Source organism: Monodon monoceros, unplaced genomic scaffold (genome assembly GCF_005190385.1).
Source record: "Monodon monoceros isolate NGI ecotype Baffin Bay Population unplaced genomic scaffold, NGI_Narwhal_1 Super_Scaffold_21, whole genome shotgun sequence".
Classification (NCBI taxonomy): Eukaryota; Metazoa; Chordata; class Mammalia; order Artiodactyla; family Monodontidae; genus Monodon; species Monodon monoceros.
This window is the reverse complement of record NW_021703778.1, coordinates 99,391,574-99,410,306: the sequence shown is the minus strand read 5'-3', so window position 1 is coordinate 99,410,306 and position 18,733 is coordinate 99,391,574. Positions and strand designations below refer to the sequence as shown.

General features: G+C 38.7%; 2 protein-coding genes across 3 annotated transcripts in view; one reads left to right on the top strand and one right to left on the bottom strand.

Moving 5' to 3' along the window:
- The window catches only part of SUPT16H (SPT16 homolog, facilitates chromatin remodeling subunit), a 33,584-nt gene extending 26,557 nt beyond the window's left edge, over positions 1 to 7,027 (top strand). Inside the window, exons 23-26 of the mRNA XM_029238660.1 lie at positions 3,896 to 4,025; positions 4,647 to 4,776; positions 4,911 to 4,988; positions 5,672 to 7,027. Of these exons, the coding sequence (XP_029094493.1) occupies positions 3,896 to 4,025; positions 4,647 to 4,776; positions 4,911 to 4,988; positions 5,672 to 5,817 (484 nt within the window). The 3' untranslated portion in view covers positions 5,818 to 7,027. The remainder of the gene's footprint in view (positions 1 to 3,895; positions 4,026 to 4,646; positions 4,777 to 4,910; positions 4,989 to 5,671) is intronic.
- Positions 6,740 to 18,733, bottom strand: part of RPGRIP1 (RPGR interacting protein 1) — an 83,567-nt gene continuing 71,573 nt past the window's right edge. The window contains exons 19-22 of one of the 2 annotated variants that reach the window (XM_029238659.1): positions 13,555 to 13,747; positions 11,203 to 11,287; positions 8,426 to 8,556; positions 6,740 to 7,390 (exon numbers count right to left, since the gene is read on the bottom strand). In XM_029238659.1, the coding sequence (XP_029094492.1) occupies positions 7,278 to 7,390; positions 8,426 to 8,556; positions 11,203 to 11,287; positions 13,555 to 13,747 (522 nt within the window). In that variant the 3' untranslated portion in view covers positions 6,740 to 7,277. The remainder of the gene's footprint in view (positions 7,391 to 8,425; positions 8,557 to 11,202; positions 11,288 to 13,554; positions 13,748 to 18,733) is intronic. The other variant, XM_029238658.1, reaches the window with a different exon arrangement.

The following is an 18,733-nucleotide window of genomic DNA, read 5'->3' as shown; positions in this document are numbered from 1 at the left end:
TGATGGGTATATAAAAAGATCCATACACATGTGTAGTAATTTATTTACAAAAAGGGGATATTTCTTTCTAGTTCTCTATTTTTACTAAAAGATGAGAGAATATATTTTTATTTTAGCCTTTGACATTCATATACTGACACTTCAGCTAAAAGAATACCGGAACCCCGATAAAAAGGGAGACATCACTACATAGGTAAAGGGTGAGGCATGTGTAGCCATGAGTGTAGATTGCTCTGCCCTCCTTCCCCCTCCACTTAAGGCACTATAAATATAAATCTCCTCTTAAGAAATGGGTTGAGAGAGCTTAGAAATAGACTGTGAGAAAGATACAAATTTATAGTTAATATGAGGATTTTCCTAAGAAACATATGCAGGTAAGTGATATGGTGGTATCACAAATATTTATTAAGTTTGTATGACTTTTTAAAATCAGCTTTATTGAGGTACAATTTACATGTAATAAAATTCTTCAATTTAAGTATATGATTTGATGTGTTTCAACAAACGTGTACAGTCTTGTATCTACCATCATAATCAGGATATAGAATATTTCCTTTGCTCACAGAAGTTCCTCATACCCCTTTATAATAGTCATTCCCCTCCCTTCAGCCGTCACTGGTTTCTGCCACCGTGTATTTTGCTTCATCTAGAATTTCACATAAATGGAATTGTACAAGTATGTAATCTTTTGTATCTTTCATCCTTCACTTGGCATAATGCTTTTGAAATTGATTCAAGTTGTTCTGCACATCATTACTATATTCCTTTTTATTACTGAATAGTATTCCACTGTATGGAGAGTCCATACTTTATTTACCCATCTACCAGTTAATAGATGTTTGGGTTGTTTCCCGTTGGGGGTCTTACGAATAGCTGCTGTAAGTGTTATGTACAGGTCTTTGTATAGACATATGTTTTCATTTCTCTTGGATAAATGACCTAAGAGTGGGATTGCTGTGTCATATGTTTTATGGTTAAGTGTATGTTTAACTTGATGAGAAGCTACCAAATCCTTTGCCAGAGTGGCTGGAAAACCTGCAGCATGTGAGAGTTACAGTCGCTCCACATCCTCACCAATACCTGGTGTTGTCAGTCTTTTCCGTATTAGCCATTGTGGTGGGTGGCTGTCTCATTGTGGTTTCAGCTTGCATTTCCAAGATTACTGATGATTTTTAGCATTTTATGCTTATGTGTCACTCTGTACTTTTAATAAAGTATATTCATGTTTTTTGCCCATGTTAAAAATCACATTGCTTGTCTTATTACTGAGTTTTAAGAATTTTTTAGGCTGGATATAAGTCCCTCATCGAATAGAGGGTTTGCATATATTTTCTTCCAGTAGTTTCTATGCCTTGTCATTTTCTTAAGATGTCTTTTAAAGACCAAAAGTGTAAATTTTTCATGAAATATGTTTGATCAACTTTTTTCTCTTATAATTTCTGCTCTTTATGTCTTATCTAATAAATTTTGCCTAACCCAAAGTCATAAAAATTTTCTATTCTCTTCTAGAGTTCCATAGATTTAGGTCTTATATTTAGGTCTGTGATCCATTTTGAGTTTTTTTTTTTTTTTTTTTACTGTGGTGTAAGAATCCAGATTCATACTTTGCATATATGTAGCCAGTTATTCTAGTTATCATTTGTTGGAAAGGTTATCCCTTACCCATTGATTTACCTTGGCATCTTTGTTTGAAAAAAAAAAAAAAGAATATGTAGGAGAGGGTCTAATTCTGTATTGTATTCTGTTCCATTGGTTTATGTGTCCTTACACTGATACTGTACTGTCGTGAATATTGTAGCTTTATAGTAAATCCTGAAATCAGGTAGTGTAAGTCTTCCCACCTAGCTCCTTTTCAAAGTTGGCTATTATTATTTTGGCTATTCTACATAAATTCTAGAATCAACTTGTATCTTTCAACCAACTGGTTTATTTTGTCTAAGTTTATCAATTCTAGTATTTGTGCAATCATATATCCCCTTTCATTCCTAATATTGATAATTTCCTCTTTTTGTTAGTCTGGTTAGAGGTTTATCAATTTTTTTTTGATTTTTTTTTTTTCCCCCATCATTATGAAATGTCTTATTTCTGGTAACATTCCTTGTTTTGAAATCTACGCAGTGTGATATTACTATAGACTTCTAGCTTTATTTTGGTTAGAGTTTGTATGGTGTGTCTTTTTTTCTGTCCTTATACTTTTAACTTACATTACTTTATACGTAAAGTGATTTACTTGGAGACACCATATATTTGGGTCTTACTTTTTTTAATCCATTCTGAGAATGTCTGCCTTTTAATGGGATTGCTAAAAACAGGCCATTTACATTTAACATAATTATTAGCATGGCTGGGTTTAAATCTGCCATCTTTTTTTTTTTTTCTTTTTTTTTCTTTTTTTTCTTTAAAGAAGGTCAATTTATCTACCTACCTACCTACCTGCTTTGGGTCTTAGTTGCTGCACTCCGGATCTTCATTGCAGCATCTTCGTTGTGGCATGCGGGACTTTTGTTGCAGCACGTGGGCTTCTCTTTAGTTGTGGTGCATGGGCTCAGTAGTTGTGGCATGCAGCCTCAGTAGTTGCAGTGCACCGGCTTAGTTGCTCCACAGCATGTGGGATCTTAGTTCCTTGACCAGGGATCGAACCTGCATCCCCTGCATTGGAAGGTGGATTCTTAACCACTGGACCACCAGTAAATGTACCATCTTGCTATTTGTTTTCCCATCTGTTCTTGTTGCTTTTCTTCTCTTTTTATGCCTTCTTTTAGATTAATTTTATGATTTTTTTTTTAAAGATTTTTTTGATGTGGACCAATTTTAAAGTCTTTATTGAACTTGTTACAGTATTGCTTCTGTTTTATGTTTTGGTTTTTTGGCTGCACGGCATGTGGGGTCTTAGCTCCCTGACCAGGGATGGAACCCGTACCTCCTGCGTTGGAAGGTGAAGTCTTAACCACTGGATCGCCAGGAGTTGTCCCTAGATTAATTTTATGATTCTTTATGATTATTTTCCTAGTTCGCTGATTAGCTCTACAAATCTTTGTTTTACTTTTATAATGATTACTGTAAGGTTTACATATACATCTTTAACTTATCACAGTCTGCATTCAGATAATATACCATGTCTGTTAGAAGGTTGTTATGCTTCCATTTCTCTACTTCTATCCTTTCTGCTATTATTAATCATCCATTTTACTTCTAATATACTGTGAATTCCACAATTTATTGTTATTATTTTAGCTTCTAAACAGCTATCCTTTAATTTACAAAATGAGTAGGGGAAAGACTTTTATATTTACTCACATATTTACCATTCCTGATGCTGTTCATTCCATTGTGTAGTTCCACAGGGATTTTTTAGTCCTGTGCTGCTTTTTATGCAATGTTTGAAAAGTGTTGTTCCATATTTTGTTTGGTTTTCTGGTTGTTTAAGGTGCAAACGTAAATCTAGTCCTTGGCACTCCCATCATGGCTAGAAGCAGAAGTTTCAGTGTTTATGATTGTGCCCATAATGGCTTGATGCTAGTCTTTCAGACAGGTTTTATGCTGAAGGTTTCTTGTTGTGGTCCTTACTATTATTGTTTTTTGGTTTTCTTTTCTCTTCTTTCCCACCCACTTTGATTCTGTGCTCCTCAGTAGACGTGAATAAATGTCATTAGAGCATTTCTTAACACAAGGCACTTTAAATACTAAAAAAAGGTGCTCTCTCGTGAGGGCTAGTGCTCTGGGAGACCAAACATCAGATGTTTGGGTACGTTGTGGTGGCACAGCGCAAAGAATACCTGCTCCCAAGTATGCAAATGGTATCTGCTCTTTAGAGATGTTAATGACCAAGATGACACGGGATGTTCTCACAAAGTATAGAGGATTGATTTTGACTTTATAATGTTATTTTTCCCAGTTCTTGTGACCTAAAGTACACAGAAGGAGTACAGTCCCTCAACTGGACTAAAATTATGAAGACCATTGTTGATGACCCTGAGGGCTTCTTTGAACAAGGTGGCTGGTCTTTTCTGGAACCTGAGGGTGAGGTGCGTGAGTGTGGGGTTTCTTTTCTGGTACATAGTGTTGCCCATTATCATTTGGGCGGTTGGGAGAATGCCATATAAGTAGTACGCAAGGGACCAGATCAAACGGGAGAAGCTCTGAATACAACTTGGTATTGTTGTTTCTCCAAGTTAGTTTTACAGGTAAATGATAAATTAATTGGGCATTGGTAGCCACTGACAAGATTTGAGATTACAAAAACTGTTCCTTCAAAGAATTTCTTAGTATTGGGAGAAAATTCTTCAGGTAATCTTGCAAAAATTGTTTTCTAAAAAATTGCCCTCCTACCTCTGTGTAGTGCATTATTACCAAGAGTATGTCTGTGGTTAATTTTCCTGGGTAAAGAAGGATGAAGTGACTCTAAGAAATATGAATGAGATATTTAGGGTATCTAGTGATTGTACCTTATATTAATTTTCATTAAGTCTTTGTATCTCTTGGTCACTCGGGTTTGGGTGTTTTTGTTTCATCTTTTCATGTAAAATAGAAATAATGCTGGTGTGCTAAGTGGGTTGAATTAATTCATTAAGTTAATAAAGTAAGTGTTTAAAAAAAAAAAAGGAAAACACCCAGTGTACAGTATTATGCTCTCTCTAATTCACCAGGGGAGTGATGCTGAGGAAGGGGATTCTGAGTCTGAAATCGAAGATGAGACTTTTAATCCTTCAGAGGATGACTATGAAGAAGAGGAGGAGGACAGTGATGAAGACTATTCATCAGAAGCTGAAGAATCAGGTTAGTCTTCGTAGGAAAAAGCGTTCATGGCTTCTTAACCTAATGTCATTTCTGGAGGCTTTAGAAGGGAAGAATTTTATCATTCCATTTTCCATTCCTGTCTAATAAATAATGCTTAATCAATGTTATTGCAGATTATTCCAAGGAATCATTGGGCAGTGAAGAAGAGAGTGGAAAGGATTGGGATGAACTGGAGGAAGAAGCCCGAAAAGGTAGATTTGTTGTTGTTGTTTTATTTTTTTGAGGCACAGGTTTCAATATTTTTTGCCGAATAAGAGTAGCATAAGAACAATATAAAACTAATGTGGAGCCACAGCTACAACTTCATTGACCAGAGAAGAAAATGAGGTCTGGAGTGTGTCCATGCTCTCCAGGTGGCACAACTCTGCCGACTTGGATGCTTTTTTCATCTGCTCAACCCCCCCGGTGGGCCCTTAGCCATGATAGTCTTGTAAGGCTCCAAAATTAGGCTGTTTGGTCTCCAAATCTAAGTCCTATAATAGTCTTTTGGTCTCCAAATCTAAGTTCTATAATAGTCTAGCTTTCTGGGCCTCTTCCAGGTTAGGAATGTTTTTGTAGTACTAGTTTTAATTACTCTGAAACCAAATGCCAAATGTAAATGAAAGTTGAAAAGGAAAGTACTGTACTGTATCCCAAGCATTGTGATAAGTCCTTTGCATAGATTACCCTTAATCCTAAAAGTTTTCCATTTTATAAATAAACCAAGGCTCAGAAAGGTTAAGTACTTGCCCAAGATGACACAACTAGTAAGCAGCTGAGTAAAGATTAAAACTGACTCCAAAGTACCTTCTCTGTATTATTTCATGCTGTGTCCAACAGTGTTAGATACCTAAAGCTAACGTCTAGCTAACTAGTGCCACATTCTTCTGTTTAGCCGACCGTGAAAGTCGCTATGAGGAGGAAGAGGAACAGAGTCGCAGTATGAGCCGGAAGAGGAAGGCATCTGTGCACAGTTCAGGCCGAGGCTCTAACCGAGGTTCCAGACACAGCTCTGCGCCTCCCAAGAAAAAGAGGAAGTAACTTCGGAACTTTGGCCCTCAGCTCCATTCTTCCTTCAGCCAATCCCTGAAAATTTTACATGACATAGAAACTGTATTTTTCCTTTTTTTCTTTTGAAGTTTTGCCATTTGTGTTTATGGGTTTAGGGGGCCATTTGTGCGGACCAATCTACTTGGGGAATTCCAGGCCCACCAGGACACGTGCCAATGGCCCCATCCAGATGGCAAGGGAGGAGGTGTTCTTGAAGAAGGGCAGAGGCTTCCGCTGTTAATAAATACCGTTTCGTTCCTCTCTCTTCCTGTCACCTTCTGCCAGGACATCGTTGGCTTCTGACATCTTATTCTTTGATGTCTCAAAGCCGTGTTTCCAAGACATTGGTACAAGGTGACCCTTAACTACCTGTACCATGGTTCTTGACCAGCAGATTCAATCCTCCATCCTACCCTACTGCCATGATCTTCCTCACATCTCTTTAAGTTCCATCTTTGCAGTACTCAAGAAAAGGTTCTTGGAATTTGCTAATGGTGTAAACCATACAACTTGAGCTAGTGAGTCTGATCAGGCTGGTACCTCCACCTGAGTTCTCCTGCTTTCTTGCCTCATGCAGATTCTGAGGTATTTCTGCTGCCTTGGAAGACATAAGAAGCAGTGATACTCCCTGGCTTGGTTTCATCTTCTTTACAAATTCACACATGGTACAATGGTAGAAGCAGAAATACCACTGGTTTTTTTTTTTCCTGATATATGAGGAAAAATGGCTGTGTCTCATGTACTGCTTCTAGTGAAAATCTAGAAGGAGGCTCGAAGGAGTCAACATTTAGATCTGGAAGGGGTAAGTCATGCCTTGGGCCTCGAATACCCTGACGAGAAAAGAGAAGAGGAAGAGAGGCCACATCTACAACACAGCCTCTCGTCACTGCTGCTCCTTGTTTTTACTTGTCTCGCATTGTCCTGTATTTATCACAATTTCTGTTGAACAGCTTTTTAAGTATTTGGGGAGTTTATCTTGCCATCCTCTCCCTCCTGGTTCTCTCTGCACCCACCTGTCCCACTGCAGTTCCTTCTGTGTTCTGTGACTTTAAGAGAAGAGGGGGGGAGGGGTCTCGGATTTTGTTTGTTTGTTTGTTATTTTCTCCTTAGCAGTAGGACTTGATATTTTCAATTTTGGAAGAACTAAGAGATAATAAACTGTGGTTTTTTTTTTTTGTTGTTGTTGTTTTGTTTTTGTAAATTCACCTTCTGTGACAGTTCTTTTGCAGTTCCTGAAAGCAAGCCTGCTTCTCGCCTGGAAAAGTACCAAGCCATTAGAGAATAATTCCCTTAATCCAGCTAATATCTCAGAAAGAAACTTTCATCATTCTAAGCTTTCATCATTAGCTTGAGACATCATAGTAAACCAAATTCATGGTAGAACAAGTTGCTTTATAAGAGACTTTTTACTATGGTTCCCTCAGGGTTTAGAATGGAATAGCACTTGCCCATCACAGAAACAAATCTTCAGTCATCTCCTTGTAAATAGCATGGAGGGCGGCAGCAGCTTGAAGGGACACCTTCAGCCTTCCTATGGGGGTAGCCTGATCTTCAGGGCTAACAACTGTTGGGAAAGGAAAAAGAAACGTGAGACAGCAGTGTCATTCATTGAAAAACAAACACTTAAATACCTGGTATTTTCCACATTAAGTGCTGGGGATACTAAATAAAGTTATACCTCATATTTTAGTGGGACTTAATCTGGTGGAAGACGATGGAAAACACACAGTCATTACAGTATAGTATGGTAGGTGCTTTGGGAACACATAGAAGTGGCACCAATCCAGAATGCAGAATCGGAAAAGGCTTTCTGGAGACAATCCATTAGTCTTCAAAATAAAAGATATTCTAAGCATGTACAGCATGTGCCAAGATAGGAGGACAAGTTTGGAAAACTAAGAAATGGCAGAAATGAAGCTGTACTGATAAGCAGGAGCCAGAGCACAACAAGCCATTTGTCTTGTAAGGAATGTGGTTTTAACTGAAGGGGTTAGAAATTACAGTTTTTTATCTGGGTTCTAGAAAAGCGGGTCCATTCTTTGGGGAATATATTCCAAGGGGGCACAAGTAGATCAGGGAAGGTAGTCATGAGGCTGTTGAGTAATTCAGGAGAGAAAAAAAGGGTTCTGAAGTTTAACAGAGGAGGTGGGGACAGATTCAGAACACTTAAGAGGTAAAATTAATAGGATTTTATGATTGAAATGTTGGGAGTGAAGAGATTAGAATCAAGCATGACCATTCTGGTTGGGTAAGAGGAAACAAGGTACACAGTTTTCAGAACAGAGTCAATAAGGGCGGTGAGAAAGTCTGATGTTTAAATTTGAATGAAATCAAAACAACGTGTCTTTTCAAAATTTCCATGTCTCAAACACTGGAGATTCATAATAGATTCTAGTTGCCAGGAGGTATGTGGGCTAAGATACACAACTGATGACATTCATACTTGATCTAGAAATAAATATAGCTGTAGGGATTTCAATCCAGATTGTCTCATCAACTTTGTAGTGGTAATTATATATTAAAGGTAAAATGTATTCACTATTAGGATGATTTCCTTAGACATAAGTGGAACTGAGGAGCACAGAAACGTATCACTCACTGTCTAGCTCTTGCTCTTGGATGTCTCTTCCCGATTCCAGGATCTGCCACAGTTCCAGATATGCGTAGCCTACTTCTTGACATTCTTTCTTTTCCTCATCCATAGGGTCACTTACCACTGTAAACTTTAAACTAAAGGGGAAAAAAAATCCATTTAACTCAGTACTGCTGATACCCTTAGGCTTAAAAAAATAATTTAAAAAAAAAGATAAAAGTAACCATAAATTACACATTGTATTCCCTGAATCCCTTTCCTCCATTTTACAAGACTACAACAGCAAAAGACTGAGAAATCGTTTTAATTTAAAGTAACAGGTCTGGAAGGAACTAAGACTTGAGGTAAAGTAGCTGATCAAGTTGTCTCAACTGTTGAGATATAATTCCTTTTAAGATGGTTTACAGTTTTGCTGAAAGATTTGAAATGGGCAGTGGAGGTGTTGAACAAAAACCAAGATTATGGAAGTTAGAAGAGGTTTTACACTTCTAAATAAAAGTGTTATGCCAAGCCTGAGCAGAGTAAAGGAAACAGAAGGAATATAGAATTGCAAAATGAATATAAAAGGTGTATTCCTTAGAGTTGTAAGTCTTGGAAGATGATACTGTAAAGAACACAGCACAGTTCCTCCTAAGCAGTGAGCAGTTAACAGCAATTACAGGACCCACCTCATGCCAAAACCCACCGATGCTCAAGTCCCTTATATAAAATGGTGTAGGATTTGCATATAGAATATACTTTAAATCACCTCTAGATTACTTATAATACCTAATACAGTGTAAATGCTATATAAATAGTTGTAAATACAATGTCAATGTTACATAAATAGTTGCCGGTCCATGGCAAAGTTAAATTTTGCTTTTTGGAACTTCCTAGAATTGTTCTTTTCAAATATTTTTCATCCACCATTAGTTGAATCCATGGATGCAGGGGGGAACCTGCAGATAACAGAAGGCTGACTATTATTACCTTGACTTAGTCTAGCAAAGAATGATATTGAATTCCAGAAACTGATACCTATTAAATTTTTTGAGGTAAAGTTTACATAACATAAACTTACTATTTTAGCCATTGTAAGGGGTACAATTCAGTGTTTCTCAGTATAATCACAATGTTGTGCCACCATCACCACTATCTAAGTTCAGATCACGTTCATCACCACAAAGAGAAATCTATACCCATTAAGCAGTCACTCCCCACTCTTCTCTCCCTCAGTCCTGGTGACCACTAATCTACTTTCTGTCTCTCTGGGTTTGCCTATTCTGGACATTTCATATTCCTATTAATTTTTTAAAAGCTAACATTGGTGGCTAATAGAAAGTGCTAAGGGAGCAAGAATAGCACCAAAAATTCAAGCGTTTTAAATCGCAGCTAAACGCGATTAAGCTGAAAAGAAGAAATCCTGAAAGTGATGCATTCACAGTCATTAAGCAATATTCGTTTGTGATTATGTTTCTGTATCCGTAGTGAGAACTTCAACAAAGCAAAGGGATAATACTGACTCCTCCACCCATTTTCCCAGGAAATGTATGGTAACTCACATCACCGCATCACGTGCACAATAGCAAGTGCTTTAGGTAAACTATGTTATTTCAGTATCATCCTCACCGGAGCCTTCAAATTAAATAATACGTCTAACATCACAGAGCTAGTAAGTGGAAGAGTCAGGATTCAGAACCAAGTCTGTGTGATTACAAAGGCAATGTTCTATCTGCTATATCATACAGGCAAAAAGAAAATCAAAGGTAAAATCAATTGAAATCAAATTGAGTAGAAGATCACAAAAAGAAAAGAAAAAGATTACCACTGTAAAGGAACAAAGGAAGAGAGAGTTGTAGGAATGCTGAGAGGAGAAAAGAAAAAGCTAAATTTAACATTAACACAAAAGAGAAACGACCAAATCTCTTTCCATTTCCAAAAGTTACCAGTAAGCTTATATCTGTTTAAGTCCACCGTGATACTGAAGTCAGATTCACGGTTTATTTCAACTGGCTCCTTTTTCAGTCCTTCTTAGGACTAACTGGAGACAAAGTAAATGCAAATTAAATTTATTGGGCTGTTAGAAAAGTAATGGATTAGAACACCAGTCCCATACTACTTCTTACCCACACACACGAAAAGGAGGTAGGGTTGCCAGATTTTGCCAAAAACAAAAGAAAACCCAGATGTCCACTTAAATTTGATTTTCAAAATTCAGCTAAATGAGGAATTTTTTAGTCTATATATATATATATATATCCCATGCATTTCATCTGGAACCTCTAAAAGGAGGGCTCCTCAGATTATATGAATAATGACAATTGGCTTTCCTAAAACTTACAGTAGACCCAGAATTTACTTCAAAGTATTCCTGTAGAGAAATCATTTTTAAGTCAAAAATAAAATTGCTATTATAAAGGCATAATATTCGGTAAGCTAGCAATGGTATGGTACTATGTTTGAGAGAAATGAATCAAATCATCCTAGAGTGTCAAGGCGTTTTGTCCTTTCCGTAGGGGGCACTAAGTATTCAAGTAAATTGCTGCCTCAAAAAAAAAAAAAAAGTGCTTATCAGGGGCTGGCACGGGTGAGAAATGAACTAATCCTGTGAGATGACATAATTTATCAGGTCGTTAGTCACAAACATAAATTAGACTCAAGTAGATGGGAAATTCATTAGGAGTATATTAATATGAAAGAAGTTATTAAAATATTCCGTATCACCACAAAGCCAAACTCAAACTCCTGAATTCCTGTGTGGCGTCTCCGCCTACTGTCTTTCAGCGCGGGAAGCAGTTGCTTACTGTCCCCGCTCAGGATCTTGTCCAGTCAGCATGGCGAACAGAAACTGCCTTCGGTCTTTTTGCTCCACTGGGTCCAGGTCTATCACTGTATTAAGGGTTAAGTGGGGAAAAAAGCAAAGAATCATATACTGTTGCTATTTGGGCACTAAAACTTTCATAAATGGTATGTGTAAAACATTGATATAAAGCAGACATTGGCAAAATTGGGCCCATGAGCCAGCTACCTGTTTTCATAAAGTTTTGTGGAACACAGCCATCTGTTTACATACTATCTGTGGTGGCTTTCCAACTACAATGATAGAGTGGAAGAGTCGTGACAGAGACTGGCCCACAAAGCCTAAAATGTTTACTATGTGGCCCTTTAAGAAAATGCTTCGACCGCTGATATAAAGGAAGCCTTACACTCTGTGTTGGAAGCTGTCCTGCCAAATGCCAGGATAAACGTGCTCCCACCACTGCCCAACTTGAAGAATTCTAGGAGACTGATTTTTTTTTTTTTTTTAAGGCCGCCTAGAGATTTGGATTTTGAGGTAGGTTCAACTCAGGGTCTCAACATCCATTCCCCTCTTCCTCTTCATTTCTGCATGGGACTGTTGCAGACAAATAAATTAGCCTGTGTTTTCCAGCCTCTATTTTAGCTAGGTTTGGCCACATGATTGAGTTCTGCCCACCGTGGTGTGTGAAACTGGGAGGCAGCCTTCCTTTCTGCAACTGCTATTAAGGACCATGAGGCATCTGAAAGGATGGAAGACAGGCACGAGGGGGACAGGAAGGCAAGATGGGAGTTTGGATCCCTGATCCTGATCACATGGCCTCAACCCTGGACTGCCCACCCTTGAGCTCACTTTACACAAGTGAGGGAAAAACTTCTATCTCCTATGATGTAAAGAAAGAATACACTTTTTTAAAGGGTTGGGGGGGGTGAGTTGGGGGTGTGGAATAGAGAACAAGAAACAGCTTTTAGAAATTTAAAATAAATACCTAGTCAATGACTGGAAGATAAAATTAAGGAAATCACCCCCTCCAAAAAAAAAAAAAAAAGGAAGAAAAAAACAGAGGTAGAATTATAGGAGAAAAGTGATAAAATTAGAGGATCAGTTTGGAAGATCCAAAATTCTACTAAGAAAATGAGAAAATGTAGGGGGAAAAAGTTATCAAAGAAATGCAATAAAATTTCCCAGAACTAAAAGCCATGAGCTTCCAGATTTAAAGAGCCCACTGAATGGCCGGAACAATGAAAGAAAATATATGCACATTATTCTGAAATTTAAGAACACTAAAAATGAAGAAAAAATGTTAAAGTCCTCTGGGGAGGTAGAGGGTAGTCTTCATACAAGCGTTAGACTCCAGGCCTGGACCCAAAGACCATGGACCAACTGCTTTGACATTCTGAATGAAAAATGTTTTCAACATACATTTTTATACTTAGTCTAATTATCAATCAAACATATGGGCAGAATTTTCATGCATGACTATCTCAAAATATTTACTTCCAGTGTATTCTTTCTTTAAAAGCTACTAGAAAATATAATAAATCAGAGGGTGACACATGACCCAGGAGATAAAACATCCAGTATAAAATAGAATTAAATTAAACTCTACAAATGGCAGCAGTGGGATAATAGCTGAACAGTGTTCTAAAGAGGAACAAGAAGATAAAGAGAGATCTTCAGGAAAAAAAAAAAAAGATAAATTATTTGACAGGTTTGATTATTTGAAAATTTAAAAGGCTTCTGGAGGATGTAGAAAGAATCCCAACAGGTATAATGAAAATAAAGCAAATGAAAAATTGAGACAAACAAAATATAAACAAGAAAGAGACTATAATCATGGTGTAAAACTTGGCCCTGCAAGACTGTTTACACATCCATAATAATAGAAACAATTACGATTAATTAAAAATTAAGTTTAAATTATGATCCAACTATATGGGAGCACGGGTGTGATACAAGAGAGATGTTTTATTTGCCAAGATAGGAAGTCAACAGATAATGTCTGAATCAGGGAATGAATTAGTGAATCAGGAAATTGCAATAGAATCATTTCTCAGAAACATGGGGTTAAATAACAGAAGAAATAGCAGAAAAAGTGAAAAGTGGTGTGGTGGACTGAGGGGGGTGGTCAGTGAGGGGGAGTGATCTGCAGAGAAAGAGTGGAGCAAAGGACTATATTTTAATCAAAAATCTTTTTAAGCCTATTTGATATTTTAAAACCATATGCATATATTACTTTGATAAATAAAAGAAAATAAAACAGTAGGGTCCACTCCAACAGAAGTCCAGAGTAGTTTGGACCCCTCAGACTAAATGACTGTCAGCCTCCTCTCCTGGCTGTTCACCAGGGATGCCTCACCCTTGCTAAAGTGGAAGTGGATCTCTTCTCCTGCTCTTGGTTTCCTCAGGGACACTGGAGTCTCCGTCTCTGACAAGGGTAGATCATAGAACTTGTATTCCACGTACACCTGTTTTACATTCTCATCACACATCACTTCAGCCTCTGGGTGGAATGCCAGGGAGATGATTTCAATGCACATCTTCTCTGAACCCTGACAAGGAAAATATTCATTTCCTATAGGTTAGAGATGCCAGTGCTTATACTCCATCTAATTAACATATTACTCTCTAGGGATCAATCACAGGCATATTCCACCTAACATATTACTCCTTGAGAATCAATTTATAGGTACCTTAAACTGGCACCAAGAGACCACCTGACTGAACTGCCACCACTAACCATGGGTAATTTGTAAAGAGAATCCAGTTTCTCTCTCCCAGTCCAGTGAATCAATTATCCAGATCAGCCTTTCTCAGCCATCGCCACATACAGAAAGAATCAAGAAACTTTCTGAACAGATCGTTTTCTTAAACTTTCTCCATGAAAACCAATCCATCTTTTTCCTGCAGTTAGGTCCTAAGAGACCTGTCAACTGAGCAGTTGTTTTAGCCACTAAAGCAAAGAGCTGCCCAGTGCTCCCTGTGTCCCAACCAAGCCCCCGCCAAGTACATGACACGGAGCAGGCCATTAGACCACCCTGCCCTCTCACTGCAACTCCAGTTCTTTGAGCTCTGCTTCAGAATTGCTGCTACAGCCGCCATCCCCTCCTTTGACGTCCCTGTGTCCACTTTCACATTAGGGATACCAGGAGGAGGGCTGACATCATGATAGTTTCAAGAAATAAACTGAGGTCAACATTAAGTTCCCCACCTTGTACAGTGTAGCAGCAAGTCAGTGTCGTGACACTAGCAAGGAGTCAGTCCAGGGTGGCCCTATAGCCACAGTTCTCCCTTTCATCTGTGAGTGCCCTCAGGGCTGCTTCTCTCCTCCAGGTCGCCAGGCCAATGTCCTCACTTCTCCAGATCTGCCCCCCACCACCCATCTTTTCTTCCCTTAGGAAGCAAGCAGAGCTCCTGTGCCTTCTCCTAGGAAGTTCAGTGGGCAATATTTCTCAACAAATCTGCATCAAAATAATCTGGGTGCTTCTTAAAAATAAAGACACTTGGGCTTCCCTGGTGGCGCAGTGGTTGAGAGTCCGCCTGCCGATGCAGGGGACACGGGTTCGTGCCCTGGTCCGGGAAGATCCCACATGCCGCAGAGCGGCTGGGCCCGTGAGCCATGGCCGCTGAGCCTGCGCGTCCGGAGCCCGTGCTCCGCAACAGGAGAGGCCACAACAGTGAGAGGCCCGTGTACCACGAAAAAGAAAAACAAACAAAAAACCATAAAAAAAAAAGAGTGGCAGGTTGGATTAAAAACAAAACAAAACAAAACAAAACAAAACAAAACAAAAAACCAAGAACCTACAATATGCTGCTTAGAAGAAATGCACATCAGGATGAAAGACACACACAGACTGAAAGTGAGAGGATGGAAAAAAGATTGCATGCCAATGGAAACAAGACAGTGGGGGTAGCGATACTCATATCACACAAAACAAACTTTAAAACAAAGTCCAGGACTGCCCTCGTGGCTCAGTGGTTAAGAATCTGCCTGCCAATGCAGGGGACACAGGTTCAAGCCCTGGTCCAGGAAGATCCCATGTGCTACGGAGCAGTTAAGCCTGTGCACCACAACTACTGAGCCTACTCTCCACAGCCCGCAAGCCACAACTACCGAGTTCATGTGTTGCAACTACTGAAGCCTGTGCACCTAGAGCCCATGCTCCATAACAAGAGAAGCCACCGCAATGAGAAGCCCACGCACCGCAACGAAGAGGAGCCCCCGCTTGCTGCAACTAGAGAAAGCCCGTGCACAGCAGCAAAGACCCAACGCAGCCATAAATTAATTAATTAATTAATTTAAAAAACAAAGTCCATAAAGAAAGACATAGAAGGACATTATATAAAAATAAAGGTATCAATACAAGAAGAGGGTATGACACTTATTAACATTTATGTGCCCAATATAAGGGCACCTAAATATATAAAACAAATACTAACAGACATAAAGGGAGACACAGACAGGAATACAAGAATAGTAGGAGACTTTAACACCCCACTGGTATCAAGAGACAGATCATCCTGACAGAAAATCAATAAGGCAACAGAGGTCCTAAGTGACACAATAGACCAGTTGGACTTAGTTGATAATGTACAGGACACTACAGCCAAAAAAGTTAGAATACACATTCTTTTCAAGCATGCATGGAACATTATCTAGGATAGACCACATATTAGGTCACAAAACAAGCCTCAACAAATTTAAGAGGATAGAAATTATTTCAAGCATATTTTCTGACCAAAAGGGTATGAAACTAGAAATCAACCACAGAAGGAAAAACGGGAAAAGAATGAACACAAGGAGACTAAGCAACATGCTACTAAAAATCCAATGGGTCAAAAATGAAATCAAAGAAGAAATCAGAAAATACCTCAAGACAAACAACAACCTTACACAAGCACAACCTTACAAAAATCTATGGGATGAAGCAAGAGCGGTTCTAAGAGGAAAGTTCATAGTAATACAGGCCTTCCACGATAAACAAGAAAAATCTCAAATAAACAACCTAATGTACCACCTAAATGAATGAGAAAAAGAAGAAGAAACACAACCTAAAGTCAGCAAAAGGTAGGAAATAATAAAGATCAGAGAGGAAATAAAATACAGATAATAAATAAAATAAAAAAAACCAAGAGCTGGTTTCTTGAAAAGATAATCAAAACTGACAAACCTATGGCCAGGCTCACCAAGAAGAAAGGAACCAAATAAACAGAATAAGAAATGAGAGTGGAGACATAACAACTAATAGCACAGAAATACAAAATATTCTAAGAGACTACTATAAACAGTTGTATGCCAACATATTGGACAACCTAGAAGAAATGGACAAGTTTCTAGAAACATATAGCCTGATAATATATGTATACATATAGCTGATTCATTTTGTTGTACAGCAGAAACTAAAACAACATTATAAAGCAATTATACTCCAATAAAGATATAAAAATAAATAAAAACAAAAAAACACATAAAAATCAAAACTTTTATTTCATGCTGGAGCCATCAATGAAGCAAACCTAGGGGCAGAGTAAAGATCCTGGTCATAGCAACCTACTGGTTTGCGGTAGTCACCTCTAAGATGGTCCCCAATGATCCTCACCTCCTACATACCCTCCTACATTGAATAAGACTGACCTTGCTACAAACAGGATACTGTGGAAAGGAAGGAGTGTGACTGCTAAAGCTGGGTTGGCAAAGACGTTGTGACTTCTGCCTTGCTTGCTCTTGGAGCCTTCACTCTGACTGAAGCCAGCTGCTGTGTCCTGAGGACACTCAAGTAGCCCATGGAGAGGGAGGCTCAAAACGTGATGAACTGAGGCCTCCTAACAACAATTAGCACCATGTGAGGGCACCATCTTGGAAGTGGATCCTCCAGCCCCAGTCAAGCCTCTAGATGACTGCAGCTCCAATTGACAGCTTGACTGCAACCTCCCAGGACACCCTGAGCCAGAACCACACAGCAAAGCCACTCCCAGCTTCCCGACATTAAGAAACTGTGTGAAAATATCTATTTGCTGTTGTTGTAAAAAGAGAACAAGGGCTTCCCTCGTGGCGCAGTGGTTGAGAGTCTGCCTGCCGACGCAGGGGACACGGGTTCGTGCCCCAGTCCAGGAAGATCCCACATGCCGCGGAGCGGCTGGGCCCGTGGGCCATGGCCACTGAGCCTGCGCGTCCGGAGCCTGTGCTCCGCAACAGGAGAGGCCACAGCAGTGAAAGGCCCGTGTACTGCAAAAAAAAAAAGAGAACAAAAACAAACAAAACAACTGAGTCAAGAACAAACTGATGATTTGAACAGACCAATCACTACAGTGAAATAGAATCTGTCATTAAAAAAAAAAAAAACAACTCCCTGCAAACAGAAGTCCAGGACTGGATGGCTTCCCTGCAGAATTCTACCAAACATAAAAAGCAGAACTTACACCTATCCTTCTCAAACTATTCTAAATAATTGAAGAGGAGGGAACACCCCAAAATTCATTCTGTGAAGCCACCATCACCCTGATGCCCAAACCAGACAAAGACACTACAAAAAAGAAAATCACAGGCTAATATCTTTGATGAATATAGATGCAAAAATCATCAACAAAATATTAGCAAACCAAATCCAACAATACATATAAAGGATCACACACCATGATTAAGTTGGATTCATTCCAGGGTAGCAAGGATGGTTCAACATACTCAAATCAGTCAATGGGATACACTACATTAACCAAAAAAAAAAAAGACAAAAATACATGATTATCACAACAGATGCAGAGAAAGCATTTGATAAAATTCAATATTCGTTCATGATAAAAACTATCACTAAAGTGGGTATAGGAGGAGCATATCTTAGCTGATAAAGCCAATTATGACAAACGCACAGCCAACATACTATTCAATGGTGAAAAGCTGAAAGCCTTCCTGCTAAATTCAGGAACAAGACAAGGATGTCTACTCTCCCCACTTCTATTCAACAACGTATTAGAAGTCCTAGCCACAGCAATCAGGCAAGAAATAAAAAGTATCCAAATTAGAAGGGAAGAGGTAAAACTCTCACTATTTGCAGATGACATAATACTCTATATAGAGAATCCTAAAGTCTCCAAATAAAAACTTTAGAAATAATAAATGAATTCAGTAGGGTAGCAGGATACAAGATTAATATACAGAAATCTGTAGCATTTCTTTACACTAACAATGAGATATCAGAAAGTAAAAAAAAAAAAAAATCGCATTTAAGATAGTGTCAAAAAATAAACTATCTAGGAATAAACTTAGCCACTGTGGAAAACAGTATGGAGGTTCCTCAAAAAACTAAAAATAGAACTACCATATGACCCAGGAATTTCACTCCTGGGTATATATCTGAAAAAACCAAAAGCTTTAATTTGAAAAGATATATGCACCCCAATGTTCATCATAGCAGCATTATTTACAATTGCCAAGATATGGAAGCAATGTAAGTGCTGATCAACAGATGAATGGATAAAAAAGATGTGGTGTATACACACACACACACACACACACACACACACACACACACACACACACA